At 32.7% G+C, this 23,672-nt stretch overlaps 1 protein-coding gene across 2 annotated transcripts; it reads right to left on the minus strand.

Annotated features, from left to right (window-relative positions):
• Nucleotides 1–1,478: 1,478 nt before the first annotated feature.
• Nucleotides 1,479–4,903, minus strand: LOC114292336 (ubiquitin fusion degradation protein 1 C). 2 transcript variants are annotated; one of them, XM_028236278.2, is made up of 10 exons: nucleotides 4,575–4,903; nucleotides 4,233–4,285; nucleotides 3,650–3,727; nucleotides 3,366–3,390; nucleotides 3,213–3,245; nucleotides 2,957–3,078; nucleotides 2,712–2,842; nucleotides 2,412–2,635; nucleotides 2,065–2,309; nucleotides 1,479–1,922 (listed from the first exon to the last, which is right to left on the minus strand). In XM_028236278.2, the coding sequence occupies exons 2-10, from the start codon at nucleotides 4,233–4,235 to the stop codon at nucleotides 1,827–1,829; spliced, it is 957 nt and encodes a 318-aa protein (XP_028092079.2). In that variant the 5' UTR covers nucleotides 4,236–4,285; nucleotides 4,575–4,903; the 3' UTR covers nucleotides 1,479–1,826. The 2 variants fall into 2 exon arrangements, with proteins under 2 accessions (XP_028092079.2, XP_082763149.1); XM_082907023.1 differs by having other exon boundaries at nucleotides 2,712–3,078; nucleotides 4,575–4,778.
• Nucleotides 4,904–23,672: the final 18,769 nt, after the last annotated feature.

Below are 23,672 nucleotides of genomic sequence, written 5' to 3' on the forward strand. Positions count from 1 at the left end.
GGTTTGAGTTTTCTGAATTAAGTTTTTTGAAAATTAATTTTTTTGGTTTTTGTGTTTTTAGTGAATATTTTTTAAATTTTAAACATTTTTTTTATTTTTTTAGATGCACCTTACTTAGATGTATCTAAAAAGCAAAAAATTTGTGAAAAAATATTTTAAAAAATTAATAAATACATAAAAATACAAAAAATGTATTGAATTTTTGTATTTTTTTTGTATTTTTGATATTTAGTGAATTTTTAAAAGATTTTTTTTTATAATTTTTTTACTTTTTAGGTATATTTATGTTAGGTGTGTCTAAAAAGTAAAAAAATTGTTTAAAATATTAAAAAAATTTAGTAAAAATAAAAAAAATACGAAAAATAAGAAAGTAAAATTTTCTGAAAAATGTTTTGGAAAATTAAAAACCAAGCAAGGTGATAAAACTAATTAAACAACTTTGGCTTCTTAATCTTAATGTCATATAATGATAACCCTTTTGTGAATTGTGAGCAAATTTAGTGACACGCAGATGTAACTTTTGTAATTGAGTGAGATTTAAGGGGGTGTATGATTTATTTATTTATTTATTTTCTTCCTGTCATTGAAAAATAAATAAATAAAAAACAAAGAAGAAGAAGAAAGAAACTAATTCAAAATTTATTTTAATGATAAATACAAAATTTTTAGTACTCACAAAAATTGGTTCTGTAACCACACTTCAATCTGCTAATATGAATTCCTGAATTTGGGATTCAAACTTCAGCTGTGAAGTCAGAAAAATCTCAACAAATTTGGATTCTCACTTTAGCGGTGAAGTTTGATAATCTCTCGTTGGTCATGGAATGAAAAGGCTGGATGATAAAGATGGGGAAAGTGGTTTATTTTCTACTCATACGAAAAACAAAGGGTGATGATGGAAAGTTATTGGAGAGAGTGGATAGTTTTGGCATCATCACCCCGAACATTTGAAACAAGCATTAACAATGATATCAATAGCATTTGGCCTATTTTGGTAATTGGGTTAAAAGTAACTTTTTAACTTTTTAAAATCATATTATCTCTTTACTTTTTTTTATACATTTTAAAATAAAAAAAAAAAAATCCTAAAAAAATATAAAAAATCAAAAAACTGATTTTTATCTACTTCCCAAAATAATATTAGGTCCATGGACACTACCATAAAGAGATGTGATTGTTCTATTAAGAGATTTCTCTCTGGCAATGGATTACATAGGGGTGATCTAAAAAATTAGTAAAAAGTTGACTTTTTGACTTTTGTAGTGACTTTTTAAGTTCGCAAATTGCTCCATATTCAGTTCTTCACCTGTGGTATATCATCAAACTGGAAATCAAAGAGTTGCAGTAAAATTTAGTGGCTTTTATTACATATATATGCATGTTACATTAGCATTGGTTGCCATAATGATTGATGCATCTAATTGCTCTTAGAATTGATCGATTGCATTCACAAAAATGGCTTCAACAACAAATTCATGTCAAACAAAGAAAAAGACAAATCCACTCAAAAAGCTAACATTTGTCCATATAGAGAAGAATGGAGAACAATCCCACACAGATATGGAAGAGCCAAATCTGTCAAAAGACATTTATTAATTCAATGCAAATGATTAAATACCAAAAGGACCTATACTTTATAATTGTTAATGTGCATCATAATATTTTGAATTTTGATAAATACATCCTAGCTGCAAAAGCTTGAAAACGGTAGCTAGGAGTCTGGAGGATTAGGCTCAGCCTTCCATCACTGCATTGATTCTTGTCCGTCACATATTTCAAAAAGGAATGTGAGATCTAAAATTAATATATATATATATATATCGGCATCAGCGTTTCAGTGAATACTTCTTGCCAGTGAATGCCTGGAACTTAGGTTCTTCTGCCTGCTGTGATAATTCTTGACTGCTTTCTTTTGGAGTAGCCTAAAAATTAAAAGAAAATGCAATCAGTTAAATTCAAATCATAATGCTAAATTAACCATTAATCACAACTTTACCCGTCCAAATTAGAATTCACAACATAGCTATAAAAGAAAATAGGGGCATCTGGCCAACTAAGACATACTTTTGGTGTTGCATTTGGAGCTTGATCCACATTCGAACCAAAAACAAGCTTCCCACGATGCTGGCGGGAAGAGCTAGTAGACACAGAGCCATTAGTCCCATCGGTAGCCTTTGATTGGTGCTGTTTGAGCATGGGAGAGGAAACGGGTGCATGCGACTGCACTGAAGGTTTTCCATCCAATCGTCTAGCCGAGCCAGTGAATGCATTGAATTTGGGTATCTTTTTGGCTGGCTCTTCTTCTTGAACTGAAAAGATTGAAGATTTGCATTCAATTGTTAGAAGGAATCATTTTCACGTCAATGACACATAGTAAAGATCAAAGTTCAGATATCAAAAAAAAAAATTACCTTCTGGTGGTGTCTTGTTTGACGGGGTAGAAGGAGCAGGTTTTTCAGGTTCTTTATAATCAAGAGGAGGGGCAAAGTCCACCTCACAGTCTGTTTCAATGATACTTATTGCAGGGGAAGGTTTTGTCTCTACTATATCAATGTAGTATCTCTTGTTGTTATAAGCAACCATGATGGTGTCGCCAGCAGTCAAACAAGAATAGTTCCTAAGTGTTGTCTCAAGGCTGCAAAACATAAAGAAATCAATAAAATAACCATAAAGAAAACAATCAAGCGGATTGTTGCTAAAAAGAAACTGACATAGCTTTCGGGTTGGATAAATCCAAGAAGTCCTTGGTGTGGGGTTGCAGCTTCACGAAAGTTCCCTTTGACAAGCTGGCATTCTTGACATGCACAATGTCTCCCTCTTGTAAGAGCATGTTTTCCATCATCTGAAAGCATAAAGCATGCACAATAAATAGAAATTGAAAAAAGAAAGAAAAAAGAGGCAGTGAATAAGCAGCATGACGCAGTAATATGTTGACACTCATGAGACAAAAGCCTACCCAGTATGGTAAGTATATGAGGCCCTCATCAGCAATGAATTCTAGCACCCCACAATGAGAAACTCTTCCAGCAGAAGGGTTATTGAGTTCAAATAACATTGGATAGTCGATTTGTAAATAAGCTGCACAGAAAAATTATGTCTCCCAATTAGAGTAGTGATGTGTAGACAGTAGACCCTAATAAAAAACTCAAATTATGCATTAGAATGTGGACAAACTGCAAAGAAAGGAATTATGCAGAGAAATATCTACTTACCAAGACGATCAAGAGCTGAGGGAGGCATTATGACTGAAAGCAGTAGCAAATTGCGTTAGAGAATGGAATACATAATTTATTTCTAATATCTAATAAAAAAGAAAAGAATATAAAAGCCAATATGGAAGACATCAGTTAAGCAGTTAAACATACTTTTATCACCCTTCTCCAGATGTGACTGCAAAGATTCAAAATAAAGAAAACAAACGAAAAAGAAAGAAAAATTAGAGAACTGAAATACAAAATCCAAAAATAGCAATCAAGAGAATCAAAACAACACAACAAAATAGTATAGCACTTAATCTAAAGGTAATATTCCTCCATCATGCATACTCAAAATGTCATTATGAAAAATGGTATGGATTGATGAAGAATTTTTTTGTATTCCTTCCAAACAAATTGCTTTGGCAGGTAAAGGCTGAGGGAAACTACTTTACCTTTTCAATAAAAGAGACAGGATAACAACGGTAACTCTGTTCAAAGGTTGAACCGTGGATGTTGTAGCCTTCTTGATACTGAAATCATTGAAATAACAGTAAAACAAGTCAATTTAACTCCACGATAAACATTAGACCTTCTCTTAACCACCTGAAAAGTTCACTCTCTACCCAAGGCTTAAAATTGATCCCATACAACATATATTAATTGATTGAGCTCAACCCACTCTATTGAAAGTGGGCATTGTTTTCCCCTTTAAACCCTAGCTCCTCCCATCCACTTTGGCCAGCCAAAAAAAGCCAAGGGTGGGGTGATTGAGGTTTGTTGAGTTGAGAAAGTCACAAGCAATTGAACAAAAATCTTCTATGCTCAAATCTCAAATCCTCATCCACCTCAAACAACATTAACCCTACTTCATATTTCAATTTACATTGGAATTGAGCAGTCAAATATCTCAAGTTTAAACTTTAAAGTGAACATAACCAAATTAAATTGCCCATCCAAACACGGTTTTGAAAAGAAAAAACTATCAACGAAAAATAAAAAATAAAATAAAAATAAATTATCGGTCACTAAACATACCATGATGGCAGAGTATGAGAGACAGCAAACCCACTAGAAAAATCACAAAAAATCTGCGACAACAGCAACAGAAAACCCATGTCAATTGAAAACACAAAACCCAAATAACAGAATGATAAAGCAAAAACACAAAAAAGAACAAAAGGGTTGAGTTTTTATTTTAGATCAAAGAAACAACATTATTATCATCAACCCATGAAAATTTATACATACAAGAAGAGAAAGCAAAAACTGACTAGAAAAACAACAGACACAGAAAGGCAATACATCACACACACACACACACATATAATATCTGTTGAAAAATAAAATTGAGGGTCTGACGAGAAAGTGGAATTGAACCTTGGGGATTCGGAATGGAGAGGATCGGAAGATAGTACAGAAGGGTCACCACTCTACAAATTGTTGGCGGTGAAGGAACCTCTCTCTCTCTCTCTGTCAGCGTGCGAGACCCTGCGAGACGTAAAACACCCCGGTGCTTGATCATCTTATATAGAAGTGTTTATAGGGAGGGGGGTTTTGGACATTTCACAGTTCGTTTGGGTTAGGTTTGTTTAATGGCTTTTTTGGCTTTGGTATATATAGCTTTAAAAATAAAATAAATGGGTCACATTTTGTTTTTAGAATTTTATTTTTTAATTTTTAGTTATTATTATTTTTAAATTATGCCTGTCAAATTTTTTACTTTTCACAACATTAATTTAAGAAGTTAAAAAAAAAATTAGAAAGTTACTAAAGATTTTTTTAACCTTTTCAGCCCATCTAATTGCGTAGAATTCCAATCTTAAAAGTATTTCAATCCCCTCTCTCTCTCTCTCTAAAAACCTCCTCCCCAGGCCTCCTTTGGGCCGGTCGGCCGCCGCATTTGACCATGGCGGTCGACTGGCCTTAGCTTTTTCCATCGTTTGTTTGTTAGGTTTTTCCTTTAGTAAACTTGTTTCCCCCATGATCTTCCCACCTAGGTGTGTTTTGTAATAGCTGGAGGTGTGTTTTGACATCCAGGATCTTCACTCGAGCGCTCTTGTGCGAGTTGGAGCTTGAGGGGTGTTCACTGGTTCAGATTTTTGGAGTAGTATCGGTGCTCTGTTTGGGCGTTTCCAGATCTGTCTGGTTTTCATTCGTGCGCTCCGTCCGAGTAAGAGTTTGAGGGGTGAACTTCTTCCATATGTATGGTGATATCACTGCGGTTGGTAGGTGTTTTGGTCGGGTTTTGGATCTGCAGTGGGTGTCAGAAAGTAGAAGAACTTGGGTGTGCGAAAGAAGAAGATCTTTGCAGCAGGGGAGAGGCAGTGGGTGTGAGAAAGAAGAACTTCGATCTTGGTTCTGCAGTGGGTCTTGGAGTTGCAGCGGGTGTGAGAAAGATAAAGAACTTGGGGGTGTGATAGAAGAAGAGGCGTAGGTGGAGGGTGTGAACTTGGGTCTTGGTGAGAAAGAAGAAGAACTTCGGTCTTGGTTTTGCGGTGGGTCTTGGAGTTGCAGTGGGTGTAAGTAAGAAGAAGTTCTTGGGGGTGTGAAAGAAGAAGAAGAGGCGTAGGTGGAGGGTGTGATCTTGGGTCTTGGTGCTGCATTGTCAAATTCTTGGTGCTGCTGTCCGGTGTTGGCTTGGAGTTTCACTCGGCCGGAGAGTTTTTCTCGGCGAGGAGTGGTGTGGGCAGCAGAGGTGTAGGTGGTGTAGGCTGCAGCAGCAGAGGCGTAGGCGGTGTAGGCTACTGCAGAGGCGTAGGTAGTGGGGGCTAAAACAGAGGTGGCGTGTGCATAGGGTGTTAGCATAGGAGTGGGTCTTGTGGGGTTGTAACCAGGTGCAGGCGTGAGGCATGGGGAGTTTGCAGCAGCAGTGACGTGGTCTTGGCAGAGGCGTGGTTGCTTTCGGGCTGCATGGGTGTCTTTAGTTTAGTTCTTGTATTTTAGTTTGTTTTGCAGCAGTGCCGTGGGTCTCGTTTAGTTTTTTAGTTTGTTTTGGGTGTCTTTGTGGGTTATTATGTGGGGATTCATGTATTTTAATTATCTAGTTAAGTTCTTCTTAACATTTTTATTTAAAAATTTGTGAGGCTTGGGGGTTGGTTGTATGGATGCAAGTAGCAGTAGTAGGGGTATTTTTATACTTCCGAATCTCTCTCGATGCGTCTCATCTTCCTGTACTTTTAATTTCATGCTGTTAAATGAAATTTTTCTTTGCTGATCAAAAAAAAAAAAATTGCGTAGAATTTGAAGTGCAAAGTTTTTTTATTTGTAGAATTGGAAGTGCAAAGTGTTTTGATTTATACTTAGAAAAAACTAACTCCAAACTAGGGCTGTTAATGAATCGGATTTAATCCGAATCTGACCCGAATCCGATCCGATAATTCGAATCTGTTTACAAAAAATCCGATAATCTAAATCCGTTTAATCCATTTATTAAACGGATTGAATCTGCAAAAATCCGACCCGACCCGATAATCTGATAATCCGATCCGATTATTCTCAATTTGAATGAAAAAAACATAAAATGAAAAAAAAAAAAAATCAAATTATATAAAATTGTAGCTCAATAAATAAATAAATGTATCGGATCGGATTATCGGATCGGATATCCGAAATCATCGGATTCGAATTCGGATATCTATAATCGGATATAGACTAAACGGATTCGGATCGAATCCGGATTTGACTTAATCGGATCGGATTCGGATTTTGACAGATCTAATCCGAATCCAATCCTTTTACAGGCCTACTCCAAACACTTACTTGAAAGCTAAAAAAGTTGATGTACTTGAAAAATTGTTAAAATTTACTCTTTTGTGAAAGAAAAAAATTTAAAGTGACATTTAATTTTTTTAAGTAATAATAAACGACTTGTGAACCTTTAAATATTTTTAATAGAAGTTAATGCTTTTATAATGTTATAAAACGCGATCTCACAAGACAAATCTTATACTGGAAGACAAAATAGTTAGGTAAAGTAAGAAATATATATATATATATATATTTATATTATTATATAAAGTATAGAGTTGATATACCTTATAATTCTTTATTTTGAAATTATTTTTATATAATTATCATTTTAAAATTTATGACTTCTGAATTTTTAAAAACACACCCATTAGCTATGCATATTATTTTTGGGGTACAAACATATATATAAATATATATAAGTGTGGTGAGAAATTTAAAATATATTTTCTATCTAAAATAGAGATAGCAGCTTATATGTGCACCTTTCTTGTGCGACAATACTTCTAATATAAAAATAGGAGTAAATCTTATAATAGAACGTAAGACTCACCACCATCTACGTAAAATAGAATAATATATTACTTTAAATTAAGAGTGGCTAACCCCTTCAAATACTTAAGACGTAATCACTGATGCATTTTATAAATTAATTTAAATAAATATTTTATATTTTTCACCCTAAATTATAAATATTTTTTACACCATTAATGGCGAAATTCGACCATAAATCCCTCATAACTTTATTTTCTTGTTGAAAGGACAAAAAAAATTTGGTACTTTCAAAACTCCCTCACAATTATAAAGTCTTATATGAAGGATAAAATTTGTTATTTGAATATTTTATTTAATCATTATACCTTATCTTTTTTCTCTTTCTTTTACAACACTCTCTCTCTCTCTCTCTCTCTTCACCAACTCGATGGTTGTTCGTCACCTCCGCCATCTTCATCGTCTACTAACATTGTTCATTTTCACCGTCGGCCAACAATTACCATTTTTACCGTCAAACCACCACCGTCTCAAATTTGATACCTACAAACTCATTTTTAAGATCAATAACTTTAGATTTGAGATTAAATAATAATAAAAAAAACCTTAGATTTGATAGAAAAATAAGAAATCAAGATATTGCAATAAAAAATCAAGAGTTTTTTTGTTTGTTTATTCATATATTTAAAAATAAAATTTGACTCTGGTTCATTTATTAATACTCTATTTTTTGTAATAGTAAATTTTTATTCTAATTAATATGTTGATTTGCTTAATAACAGTAAAATTTTACTTTGAATCATAATAAATTTTACTTTGATTCAGAGTAAAATTTTACTCTTTTTTTTTATTACAAAGTAAAATTAATTCAGAGTAAAATTTTACTCTGAAACAAGCTGTGATGATGGCTTTATAGGAGAGTATTGTATCATGAATCAGAGTAAAATTTTATTGTTCGAAGAACAAAGCATCATGAGAAGAAGAAAGAGAAATAGGGAGACATAGTTCAAAAATAGAGGATCATGAGAGGATGAAGAAGAAGAAGAAAAAGAGAGAGAGAGAAATGATGAGTGATACAAACACACATAGAGAGAGCATGAACCATTAGAAAGATCTCAGGTTTGCGAATCGTCGTGAATCGTCATTTTTCGGCGACGACGACTGTGAATGATCTCAGATCTGAGATTATGGACGTGACGAGTAATGATAGCAATGAAGATGGTAGAGAAAGAGTTCCACGGTGAGCACCGGTGGAGAGCGGTGATAGCGCCGATGAAAAGCAACAGTGATAAGAGCGAGATAAAGAAAAGAGAGATTGAGATGAGAAAGAGTAATTGTAATGTGATACACACACACACACACACATATATATATATATATATATTAGGGTATTATAGTAAAAGAAACAAATTTCAAAATATTATGAAATTTTGAAAGAATCTATACAATTCTTGTCATTTTAAAAGACAAATTAGATACTGAGAGGTCTATTACCAAATTCCTCTCTTTAATGTTTTATTTATATTTTTTTTGACTTTTTAATTAATCTATAACAATATCAATATAAATGACTTTGACTGCAAACTTTCTTACGGGTTTTGGGTGGCTATTGTGCATCCAGGACCATTATAATATTGTAACTGTTTATATTTTAAAGTGTATCAAGTAGAATATACTTATATAAATAACAAAAATGATTGAGACTTCCTTTTTTTAGAGACCTCCACAATCTCATTTAGGGTTGGTTTGGCAATGGCTCATTGGATTTTTTTGGCTCAATGAGCCATAAAAGACAGAATATGCTCATGAGCCACAACAGACAAAACATCCCATCCAACCCCATAATCATTACACTCTTCTCTCACAAAAAAATCAAAAAAGCCAAAAAGCCAAAAGTCCTTCCCAAACTAAGCTTTTGAGTCCAGGCTCATTTAGTCAAAAAAGTCAAAAAGCCAAAAAGCCAACCCACTTCCCAAACGGTAATTTCAACCATTGATGGTGTGGGCCCCATACATACATGAGTAGATTCTACATATACATCAATGGTTGAGATCTAAAGGAGGTTGTAGGGGTCTACAAAAAAAAAGGGAGTCCCAACATTTTTCTAAAAATAAAGTTGATAGGATATTAATAGTTTTTTTTTTATCAAATCACATTTGTATATAAAAAAAATGAATTGTAAGTGTAATTTAAAACATAAAACTAAATATTAATGTGATTTAATGAAAAAAAAATTAATATTCAATTAATTTAATTTTTTTATAAATATAATTTACTTGATATATTTTAAAATATATATTAAAAAAAAAAACACATAATAGTAGTTATTGCGCACTGTCACCCCAAACCCCTACTTTTTACTAATTGAATTGATAGCAACTAATAAAGCATATCAAAAGGTCATGTCCATTAGAGTATCTTTAATATTGATAAAAGCATTTATAATGGGATAGTTAAAATTATTTATTAAAATATATTATATGATAAAAAATAATAAAAATATGTTTTAAAAATATGTATTAAGATGTGTTAAAAGTTTGTTAATTTCAAAAAGTAAGTGATGGTACAATGAATATGATAAAATATGTGTTAAATGTGTATATATATATAAATAATAAATAAAATAAATAAATAGCTTCCTACAGGTTTTCTTCTTCTTCAGTTGAGAATATATTTATATATATACTAGCGGTTGGGCACACGCGCGATGCGTGTGCAAACTCGTTTGGAATTATAACGTGAATTCACATTAAATTTTCTAATAATGCACATATAAATCACATGTATAACTATGTGTAATGTAACATTTGATATTAAGATATTGATAAATAAAATATATATGTTAAAATTTGTTCGATTTATTTAAAAAAATATATATAATATTTACTAATCTTAACTAAAGAAAACCTTACAACAAAAATTCATATAAAATCTCAATTTGGTAAGATAAGACTAAAGATCTTACAAATCTTGCAAAAAATAAATAAGATACATGTAAAAATTAATTTACAAACAATGTACATTGATCAAATTAGAATTTTACGTTGTTAAAATGAGCCACAATAGTACACATGCGTACTTTGACTAATAAAGTACAATAATAATTTTGGTTTTCTAATTGGCTTATTATATATAAAGGCACAAAATGTAAATATTATTAAAGTTTTTTATAAATGAAACTAAAAAATTTAAAAATTACATTTTGACATAGATTAACATAGTCCAAATCAAATGGAAAAGAAATCCAAAACTTTTTAAGTCTAAGTCTAAACAATTACACACATTTTATGCTTCATAGTTTTTTAAATATATATATATATATATATATAAATGAATATAAACTTACAATATAAGTGTTTTTTTTTTTTTTTCAAAAGGAACTTGATATAACATAATGAATCTTTTTATTTTCTATGAAAAGTATAATTAACAGTAATACACCAAAAAATACAAAAATACAAATTCAAGACTCTCAAAACACTTACAAATGTAAAATTTAAGAATACTGAAGAACACTAAATTTTTTAAACACGCCCACAAAATTTAAAACACAACTATAGAAGTTATTTGTTCTGACCATCACAAACTCTTTAAGTAAACATAAAAAAAAAAAAAAAAAGAAATTATAAATTTGATTTTTTTAAGCTTAGAAAAAGAAATTACACATTTGTTTAAGCCCAAATAGAATTAATTTGAATTATTCAAGTTTCAAGCATTACAAACCCAACGCTCATATAGAATGTTTACAATCAAAGTAAATAGGTGTCGATAGAAAATCAATCGAGAAATTGTTTATTCTGAACAACACGAAGTCAAAAAGTAACCTGCAAAAAATACAAACGAAGGAAAGTCAATTTTTTCTCCAAGAAATCTAATAACATAGTTTTTTTTCTTTTACTTTTTAATGAAGAAAATAAAAAATGTAATTAATCAGTACACACAAAATATCAAAACACAAACCCATACTCTTGGAACACTCACAAAGATTTGATATATACAAAAAAAATAATTAACTATTAATATAAATAATAAAAAACCCCAAAACTTTAAAAAAAAAAAATTAAGACTATTGCTTTTTTAAATATAACAAAATTTATGAATATTGAATTGTTTTTAAAAAAACACACACAAAATTACACAAATAAACAAACCAATTTTTTGAAAGCATAAATTATAAACGCACAAACACAAATGTTGATGTAAACCAAGAAAAATAAAAATTGATTTTTTTTAACCTAATAACACAATGAAACATTTTATTTTGTTACTTTTTTTTTATAGAAAGTATAACTAACAGTATTACACAAAAAAAAAAAAAACTAAAGACACTCATTTTATATGATTTTTTTTAAGAGCACTGGATTTTATTTTAAATAACATACACACAGAATTAAGTGAACAAACAAATCAAATTTTAAAAATTGAATTTATACACACAAAAAAAAAAGACCCAAAAAACAAAACAAAAAAACAAAAACAAAAGCTTTAAAAAGATAACCGTGAAAAAAAAAACTCCAAACTTTTTAAGTGTAATCTACGTCTAAATAATTGCACACATTTTATACTTCGCAATTTTTTATATATATAAAAAAATTTGAATATAAACTTGTACTATATGTTTTTTTTCTCCAAAGAAACCTGGTAACATAATGGATCTTTTTTATTTTCTATGAAAAGTATAATTAACAGTAATACACAAAAAAATACAAAAATACAAATTGAAAACTCTCAAAAGACTTATAGTTATGTAGAATTTAAGAACACTGAAAAACACTAAATTTTTTAAACACATCTAGAAAATTTTAAAATGCTTAATTTTTATTTTTTTTAACAAACAAATGACACCAATGATCTTAAAACACTTACAGAAACCATTCGAACTATCGAATTGATTTTGATTTGATTTGGAAAATAAAAAATTTAAAATTCTTAAACAATTTACAGAATATATAAACAAAACATATATGGAAAATGAAAAAACAAAAATTTCAATCAATGAAAATATAAAAATTAATGATTCTTAAATTACTTACCATCAAAGATAAACAATAGTCTTGCCCTGTCTTTTTTTTTTTTTTTTATTTGTGAAAAACAATAGTCTTAAATATGTTAGAGATGAATATGCACTTGAAAAGGTGCTTGTGCATCGTGTAACAAAAAAAAAGGTGTTTGTGGAAGCTCAGAATTGGTTTGGTTGAGATATGTGAGGGAACGTGGGTGGGGTGGGGTGGGGTGGGGTGGGGTGGGGTGGATGTGGATGTATTTATTTATTTATTTATTTTTATTATTTAATTACAGGTGGCAAAAGCTTTGGAGACAAAAGTTGGACTTCCTGACACCAAAATTGGTGTTGGCTTTTAATAATAGAATAGATGACAAAAAAAAGTAAATAAAACCAAGCAATGAGGATGTCACATGCTCATCATAAATAAAACCCTTGATTGAATTACGGTGCTATTGTAGAAAATGAGAATAAAAAATTCTTATTCTTTGAATTTTTAAACAGATGCAGATCACAACTCATATATATATGAGTTATGACAAAAAAGTAAATAAGGAATAGTGATAATGGCCATAAACCTAACTGGGGTGGAATGCATAAAATGATATGAACATGCAACCACTGATGCTAGAGCAGAATAGCAACCAAAAAAAAAAAGAGAGAGAGAAAGAAAGAAACAAACAGGGCAAATAATAGTGCAGTGAAGATATACCTGGAAAGCATCGTCCAGGAAATATACCTGCGAAAGTTAAGAAAACATGCAAAATACAGTGAAGGTACAATGAAGTTTCAGAACTTTTGTAACTGCTCTAGACGTGGAGAATGGGAAGTGGGAAGTGGGAAGTGGAATTGGTGTTTTAATTTATAATTTTACCCCTAATTAAGGTCATTTTAGGAAAAAATGCGAAAAGTTTTTATGAAAATGAAGTTTCAGAACTTTTGTAACTGCTCTAGACGTGGAGAATGGGAAGTGGGAAGTGGAATTGGTGTTTTAATTTATAATTTTACCCCTAATTAAGGTCATTTTAGGAAAAAATGCGAAAAGTTTTTAAGAATGGCTTCATGACACCAAAATTGGTGTTGGCTTTTAATAATAGAATAGATGACCATGTTTCAACAGTTTCAAAGCTTTTCTACAGCTCTTCTTTAGAGCTCCGTCTCTCTCACTCTCTCTCTCTCTCTCAAATCGACGCAGACAGCAAATGTTCTTTTTTTTTCACTGCAAATTTCAGAGCTCTTCTTCACTGCAAATTTTTATTTATTTATTTTTTTTACCTGAAGGGTACGGACGTTCAGGGGATGATCGGCCGAACATTTGGCCAGACGACCCCACGACATTTCTCACGTCCCCTTTTCTTTCCCTCTCGCTAGCTAAAATGCTAGCCGCAGTTAACACACAATACTAACAACAGACACTAACACAACATTTAGCTAGTTCATTGCAGCACAAAATAATGTTTTGAACTAGTCAAAAATTAGCAACTGACACTAACACAACATTTAGTTAATCCATTACTGATGCTCTAACCATTTTAGCTAGCCAAAGATACTATTTGGCATCTTTTATAAAAGTGTATTTCTTACTCTTCTCCTTTCCTTTTTTTTTTTTTTTTAAGATTACATCATTTTTATATATATTTTTTGTAAAAAATTAAAAAATATATTTATTTAGATCATTTCAAACACCCTCTAAAGTATATTAAAAAATATCTATCTCTTTAGCTAATTACTTTTTGTATTATGTTATTCAACAATGCTTCTTATTTTAGTTAGTCACTCTCAATAATTACATATCTTTTAAGTTTGCACTTTAAAAATAGAGGAAAAAGATGAAGAGAGAGATTTGAAAATGAAGAGAGAAAAAAATAGTCTTTTAAGTCTAGATAATCTAATAGAGAGATGAAATTATCTAGTAACTTAGAAAGATCAAGTATTTATGTGTCCGACCAATAATATATTGTGATTTTCTACCATCATCTTGTAATTAAAGACATGTATTTATTTAACCCTGATATTAGCTGATTACACAATTAGCATGAAATTAATGAATTAAAATGAACTGTGTAGTTAGTTTGATGGAGTTGCCTCAAGAGTATCTTCGATAAAATCTTTAAAGTGAGAGATGTTAATGTGATAAGTTGACAATTTTAAATTTTACCGCTCTAAAGTATTTCACCTGATGTGTTAAAATCATTTTTTTATTATATCTTTTATTCCAATATTATTATTTTATCAAATGTTTCAAAAATATAAGAATTGAAAACTTTCAAATAATTATTGTGAGTCCCACTATTAAATGATATCTCCTTTTTTATATGTCAAATTTAAAATATGCCAAAATGAAATATAAGTAAGAAGAAGTGAAAATAATTAAGTTTCCTTTGGCATACCACATTTGGGTTAAAATAGTTACTATAAAAAATATATATTAAAAAATTAAACATAAAATGTTACATTTAAATCATAATTATTTTTTTTTTCTCTGATAAAAATTTAAAAAGCTAAAAATTCATCCCAAATGAAACTTTTTAACTCCAAACTAAAATAACTAAAAAATCAACCCACATCCTAAACAAATCCTAAAAAATAAGAAATTGTAAATGAAATTTGTGCTATGGTATGTAAGGATGGCAATTTGAAGCCGACCCGACAGGGACTCGCTCTCCCGACCCTGATTAGAGCGGTTTTTTTCCGAAAAATATCCCCGATAGGTTGAGGATGGTTTTCAAAAATAAATTCCCGATGATTTCCGAGCCGGAGATGGTGATATGTTTCCCAGCCCCGTCCCCGACCCGACCCCGGCCCCGTTTCTCGGAAGTAAAATTACCGTTATGCCCTTATCTATATATATATATATATGTGTGTGTGTGTGTGTGTGTGTGTCTCTATTTTGTTGACTCATTTTAGGGTTTGGGTCACTCACACACACAAACACATCACCTCTCTCTGCTTTGCTCACACACAACCGTCGCTGCTGCTCCGCTCGCCTCACACACACACGGCCATCGCCTCACACACACATGGCCGTCAGCTGCTACTCTAACACGCGACCATCGCAATACCAAGGAAGACATCTCTCTCTCTCTACATTTGTGTAGATATATATATGTGTGTGTGTGTGTGTTTATAGATAACTATAAATGTATATGTATATATGTTGAAATTAAGTTAAAAAAAGGGGATGATTGATCTGTGTATTTGTGTGTGTTTATATATATGTGTGTGTTAATATGTATATATGTTGAAATTAAGCCCAGATCTGGAAAAAAGAATAGATCTATGTTGATCTCGTCCCTCTCTCTCTCTCCCCCAAGCCTTCATCTTTGTTCTACACTGAACATTCCTTTGTTGTTGTTTTTTTTTTTTTTTCGGGGAAATTTTCGGGGATCGAGGAAACCCAATCCCCATGAGGGGGCGAGGGTGGGGACGATGATAGGCTCCCCATCGAGAATCGGGACAGAGGATGGAGGAATTTTTACCATCGGAGATCGGAGACAGGGAGTGTGATCCCTAGCTCGACCTGACCCGGCCCGTTGCCATCTGGTATGGTGCAAATAAGTGTACAATTTTAACTTGCCCTTGCATCTTTAAATTTTAAAAATCATTCATACCATACTATTGTATGGTGCAAATTTTTCCAATTCTAAAAACTTGTACTTGCATCTTTGAGATAGAATTCTCCTATTTTAACTATAAATATTTTTAAAAAGGTAGTCATTTTGGAAAGTAGGAATAAAGTGAGCTTATTAATTTATTAATTTATTTAAAAAAAATGTTATAGGCTCTAAATTTTTTATTAAATGAATGACCAAATATCTCACATGGGCGTGAGGTCCATAAAATTGTAGACCTCACACCCATGTGAGACATTTGATCATTTATTTGATAGAAAATTTGATATCTCTGGCATTATCCTATTAAAATCATATCATCTCTTTATTTTTGTACATGTTTTTTAAAAAAAAAAAAATCAATAAACTAACTTTTGTTCTTATTTCTCAAAACAAGCATTAATCCAATTCAATTATTCCTACTCTCTCCGTTCCAAAATAATGGTCCATTTTGAGAAATTTAATTTTTTTTATAGTACAATTATTATATTTTAAAAATATTAGATTTTCAAAATTACTCTTTGATAGTATATTTTTTAAAAATATCAATTGTCATAATTGTACTTTTTGTATTACTAATGAATTTAAAAGAATAGTAAAATAATAAATTTATATTAATTTATTCATTGATTTTTGAAAATGACTATTATTTTGAGACAATAAAAAATGGAAGAACAGACTAATACTTTGGGACGGAGGGAATATATTAATTTAAAGAGATAGACTTCTGTCCAATCTACATAGTAGATTGGAGTATATTGTTGAGCCCGTGGGATCGACCACAGGTCTCGTTTTGATGATCTGAATTGTTGAATGTGTAAAAATCGTCGAGTACTTCATGTCTGCAAAAGATCACGTTGATTGGATGTCACGCCCCAAAATTTGGGCAATTAAATATTAAATTAGGACTAAATCCCAACCAATATTCCATCATCCAAATCCTAGGGGTGAAATAAAATCTAAACGTTCTTATCTCCATAAGGTTTAAGTAAATTTCAATGTTCAAAAGATTACAAGGGATTAAAAAAAACCTAACAAAACGCCAACCAAACCATCCACTATAATTCATAACCATCCAATACTTCCAACATTAAAGCAATAACAATTAGTCAAAACAACTTAGATAATGTAAAGTTGAAAAATAACTCACAATGCCAAATTGTCAAAATACTAAGGTCATAAAAAAAATAATAAATACATAAACTAATATCAACCCTAAACTCAAGAAAAACAAAAGAAGTTCAAACGACATGTCCAACAATTATAGTTATTTCTCGTCACCACTGTAATCTCAACTAATCCTGCAAAGGAAGTTCGGTTACGTTCAAACAGAACGCACCCAAGATGCCAAGAGACAAAATGGGTCAGTATACAAGTATACTGGTATGAGTACAAAATTTGACACCTAGGTGTCCACCAAACACAAACAAAAGTACATTTAATACTTGTTACGAGATAAGACAAGTAGTTTCATCTGTATCGAGACGAATGGGTAGTTTCCCGAGATATGGTGGCATTTAGTTTCTTGCCCATACACAGCTAAATATAAATTGAGTATAAAATAAACAAAATAAACATAAAAATATGGTGGGTCAGCCCTGCATAAAAAAATTAGTAAGACCACCATTCTGCAAAAAAATTAGTATAACTTAATCATAAATGAATTGCTGAAGAAGTATAAAAAAAAAAGCACTGTTTCACGTTTAAATAATTTGAATTGACCAAAACTCAAAGAACAAAAGTTGTATAGAATGAAATTTCCTAAAAGGCAACGCGAACAAATTTAATAGAAACTGAACAGGTTGAGAGAAAAACTTGATAGAAAAACCTAAACGAAATTCAACTGAAAAATCTGAAACTGAAACGAAAAGAAAAACACGAAAAGTATTTAGAATAATGTTTCACTTTAGTTTACGCGAAATCAATAAAAATGAGTTCGTTTTGTGAGTTAAAACAGTATCTAAAGTCTGCATTGCTAAAATGAACAAAAATTGTTGTAATTAAGATCATCTGATTACAAGTTCTAATCGATCTTTTTAGTAAAAAGTTGTTTAGAATTACGTATACATGCCTCTACCCAAATTACATAATTTATCAAGGTCGTTTACTATTTTCAAGATGCACAAATCAATACAATTCTGTGACAACCCTCACCACTGTTTACTGCTAAACTGAGACTAAGCATGTTAATTGACTGATTGACTGAAAGTTTGAACTGATTGATTGAGTATATGAGTTTAATTGCATTTCTCTCTGTTTGACTGGTGAATTATCTGTTCATGTTCTGTGTTTAAACTACGAATTGAAGGCCTTATCGGCGGCCGAATCAGAAATTGATTAATGTTTTATGATCATTAGAAATTATGTGATTTAATAGTATATTTATTTAAAATGCGATTTGGTATGATTAAATTAGATTAAAATAAGCTAGATTGCAAGAGTTAGCCTTTTTTACCAATTTGCCACCTAGTGGATTAATCTAGGCAACTCTTCTCCATTTCATACACTCTTGACTAAACATTTCATCAGCCCATTTTGAGAGTCACAACCGACTAGAGAGAGAGAGGGTAGGAGAAAATCTTGAGTTCTTGAGAATTGGCTTGGACATTGAGAGAAATTGAAGGGATTCTTGCATATTTGTGCTTCTACACTTGAAATGAAGACATAAGGTAGAGAAATCACTCTCTTAATTGTGTATCTAAGTTGTATCTAGCATGGATCATGGTAGTTTAGAGAGCTAAGTCTAGAATTGGCTCTAGTATGTTGTATTGTAGCTCAAATCATGCATGCATGTTTACATTGTTGAGTTTGGAGGTTGGATTTCATGGGAATCTTGCATGCATGTTCATGTTTGGGTTAAAATCCATGAATTCATCTTGTCTTTGAAGAAATTGACTCACTTGAGCATGTATTTGAAGATTTAAAGTTGATTTAACTCATGCATGTTGCATTGAGGTCATGTTCATGAAATTTGGTTTGAAATTGGGTTTAATTGAACTACCTTTAGGCTTCAATTTCTCAAATAGATCTTTGAAACATGTAATGTTATGAGTTTTGAAGTGTTTTCCAGAAAATTAGCCCAAAAGGATTGAATTTGATACATTTGATGTTGATTTTGAGCTTGAGGTTCAAATCTGGGAATTCTAGATTTTAGACTCACGCTCGAGCAGGGTGACTGGCGCTCGAGCGTGAAATTCGTGCATCCAGCACTTTAGTTATGTTTGCAGTCTGCTCGAGCGGGATCTTGTGTCTCACGCTTGAGCGGGTGTAGAGCACCTATCGAGCATGATTTTCACACATCCAGCACTTTTGACTGTTTTACAGTTCGCTCGAGCGGGGAAGTATACGCTCGCGCGGAACCCTTTTGTTGCATGTTCGCTCGAGCGGAGATAGTCACGCTCGAACGGGACCTCTGTTTCCTGAAAATTCTGAAAATGTTTTTAAAGCGCATCTTTGCGTCCTCATTTCATTCTAGGCATTCCTAGGCCTAGTTTAAGGCATCTTAATGAGGATATTGATATAGAACCACACCGAGGCAAATTAGGGATTAAGTTATTATTTTTCCCAACTGTGTAACTTAGTGTGTGTTCAATCTGTAATTGTGTAGGGTTGGCATTCCGGAGACGCTCTAGCTTATCTGTAGCCCAGAACTCTGTGAGTAACAATGTTGTAAAGATATATTCAATAATGATTATCTTCTGAACAACTGAACTGTACTGTTTTCTAAAATGATACTGTTATTGAATGAATGATGTCCTATTTGTGAACTGTATTCGTGGCCTCCATAGCAACCTACTGTTACTGTACTGTATTGTTACTGTCACAGAGATCTCTGTCGGTTCCCATGTTGGAACCACTACTGTTTACTGATACGATGGCCATCAACTGACTGTTCGGTCTATAAGACCTATTGTACTGTTTTGCTATTGGATGTACCACATATGACTATTATAGTTTCTGAATGACTGTTGGCATGAAATATGAGCCATAAACTAAATGACTGATATACTGTTTAATTGACTGTTTTCAATACTGAAAGGACATTCATTCTTAACCTCTGTACGCATATGTTATTCACTGGGCTTTAGCTCACTGCTTATACATATATGTAGGTGTTCAGGCACCGGACCGTTGCTAGGGGCGTCAGGCAGGCTCTTGTTTTGTCAGCCAACCATTGTGCCTCACTGCGAGGTTCCAAGTGTGATTAAGCTTAGGCTGCTTTTGGGGTGTCTTAGTTTTACCCAACTGTCACTATTCTGTAATACTGTATAGATTGAATGTTTTTGAACTGTACTGTTTACATAGGGATTAAGTCCCTGTCCTGAAAGATTGTAAATATTGTGCATACTGTTTGGTACTGATTGTATACATACATGAAAAGTCTTTTGCATACAGACTGTCACAGCTCATTGGACAACTTTAATTACTGTTTTGGCTTCCGCCAGCCCCTGTACTCTGTATTACTGTTCTACTTTTAAGCAGGCCTTCGGTAATCTCGGATTACTAGCCAGTTACGGTGCTAAACCCATAGGGGCAGGTTTGGGTCGTGACAAATTCACACCATACCAATAAATTCATATTTAATTATTTATACCTTAATTCTACCATTTCGGCCTTTCACTTCTGTTCTATACATATATCCCATGTGCCTCTTGTATACCTAACACCGCTCCGAAGCCAAACTTGCACAGGATATCGTCCCGAGTTGACCTACACTCTCCAAATGGTTAGCATATACATACGCGTGTAGATCAAAGCACTCGTCTACTCTTGAGAACAATGCAATAATATATACATACACAATCTCTCATCTACTCATAAGAGCAAATATAGCCATGCCAAGCCTAAGACATTCAAATAAATCTCATAATCCTCACTTCTTTTTTTTTTATACACTCTTTCTCACCAACACTCAAATAAAACAACAATCCATAGAGTCATAGTGTAGTGTAAGGAATTTATCTATGGGTTCTAAATTTATTTTAATTTCATATATCTATGAGTATGATTACAACCATAAAATAAGTACATATTGTGTGTGTCAATTTCCGACCACACTGCCAATCAAGCACTCAGCTGGAGAACACTAGCAGAATAGATTAAGACCGAATGACCTGTCACAAAAAGAAGAGATTCCGACGGTGGTTCGTCCACCCCGGGACACTCCGACAATCAAGTCAGTTATCTCTCAAAGATAACAAAAGTGCTTAACTTACTATTTAGAACATAAAAAGCATACCTTAGACCCATGAGGATGCCTCTCTTTTATAGCCAGCACAAACCTAGTCCCAATAGAAGCCTAACTTCAATGGACTTAGGATTACTGCTAACCTTGGACTCCGAGTATGATTAAGATAAACTCTGTAAGAGTCTTATCTTTACCCAAACTGAAGTCCTCTCTCATTCTAGGACTCTTGTCTCTTATTCGCTTATCCCGAATTCTAGTATCTTCGCAGATAACCTCAGCCTAGTCGAGATGATCTCAGCGTCATGACTAGGACAAGTGGTACTTTGGCTGGCACTTCGGTGACACCTCGGCCACATATTGTCGTTCAAAAATTATGTCCCCACAACTGCCCCTAGGTTCTATTACCTCAGCATCCTGAGGTGATGGAACCTATTTCATTCATTCCTTTAATCGTGACCCCAGTTTAACTTCAGCTTGTAAATTTTTAAAATTTCAATAAGTGTTAAACATGACCTCGGTTTAACTTCAACTTGTAAATTTTTAAAATTTCGACAAGTGTTAAACATGGCCTCGGTTTAACTTCAACTTGTAAATTTTTAAAATTTCAACAAGTGTTAAACATGTCCTCAGTTTAATTTCAACTTGTAAATTTTTCTTAAAATTTCAACAAATGTTAAACATGACCTCGGTTTAATTTTAACTTGTAAATTTTTAAAATTTCAACAAGTGTTAAACATGTCATCGGTTTAACTTCAACTTGTAAATTTTCCTTAAAATTTTAACAAGTGTTAAACATAATCTCAGTTTAATTTCAACTTGTAAATTTTTAAAATTTCAATAAGTGTTAAACATGTCCTCGGTTTAACTTCAACTTGTAAATTTTTCTTAAAATTTCAACAAGTATTAAACATGACCTCGATTTAACTTCAACTTGTAAATTTTTAAAATTTCAACAAGTGTTAAACATAACCTCGGTTTAACTTCAACTTGTAAATTTTTCTTAAAGTTTCAACAAGTGTTAAATATAACCTCGGTTTAATTTCAACTTGTAAATTTATAAAATTCAACAAGTGTTAAACCAACCTTAGCATGTAAATTCCAACTCCCAAGCATCATTCTCCAGCCCTCTACCCCCGCGTGTCTTCCTTGGCCCTTGCATACTTCTCAATTCTAGCCATGAGTTCCTCCATGCTAAGGGACTGCATGAACCGTTTTCTGCCTCCCTTTCTGGGCACCTTTCTTGGTCGCTGGAATCGGTGTATCTTATAGCGGGAACGGTGGCTGTATGACATTGTTCTGCATCATGAAATTGACGACCATTTGCAGGTTCGCCAATTTGTCCGCCATTCCCTTCATGTCGTCGTCCCTCCGCAAGCATCTATCTTTTCCATACCTGGAGGTCGTCCTCGTTATAATACTCACTCTGGTCCAATTTCTTAGGTACTTCGCCCTCCTGGCCGATGTCCTTTCCCCCGTGATTCTTATCACGAGTCTTTTGGTTGCAGTTGTCTTCTTCGACGTCAAGGTCAATGTGTTTCTCGCTCCCAGTAGGGGTGTCGTCCCTAACCTTCTCTTTCTGTCCGTCATTGGCTATCTATTCTCCTTTCTTTCCCACAGACGGCGCCAAATTGTGTGTGTCAATTTCTGACTACACTGCCAATCAAGCACTCAGCTGGAGAACACTGGCAGAATAGATTAAGCCCGAACGACCTGTCACAAAAAGAAGAGATTCCGACAGTAGTTTGTCCACCCGGGGGCACTCCGACGATCAAGTCAGTTATCTCTCAAAGATAGCAAAAGTGCTTAATTCACTATTCAGAACATAAAAAAGCATACCTTAGACCCATGAGAGTGCCTCTCTTTTATAGCCAACACAAACTTAGTCCCAATAGAAGCCTACCTTCAATGGACTTAGGATTACTGCTAACCTTGGACTCCAAGTAGGATTGGGATAAACTCTGTAAGAGTCTTATCTTTACTCAAACTGAAGTCCTCTCTCATTCTAGGACTCTTGTCCCTTATCCGCAAATCCTGGATTCCGGTATCTTCGTAGATAACCTCGGCCTAGCCGAGATGATCTCGGTGTCATGACCAGGACACGTGGCACCTCGACTGGCACTTCCGTGACACCTCCGATACGTGTTGTCATTAAAAAATTATATCCCCACACATATAAAAACCCTAAACCTAGCATACACAACTAATCAAATAATGAAATCAATCAATCCTTTTCATATAATTACAAAATCAAACCAACATCAAATAAATATAAATAAATAAATAAATAAAACAAATTAAACATAAATCAAGGGAAGTGAGTTTTGCACTCACAATTATTTTCGAAGATCAAAATATTACTTGAAGAATTAATAAAACTCCAAAAACAAAACCTTAATCCTTTCTTTTTCTTTCTACCTCTTTTTTTTTTCCCACTG

Source organism: Camellia sinensis, chromosome 14 (assembly GCF_055761805.1).
Source record: "Camellia sinensis isolate YWXY chromosome 14, ASM5576180v1, whole genome shotgun sequence".
NCBI lineage: Eukaryota > Viridiplantae > Streptophyta > Magnoliopsida > Ericales > Theaceae > Camellia > Camellia sinensis.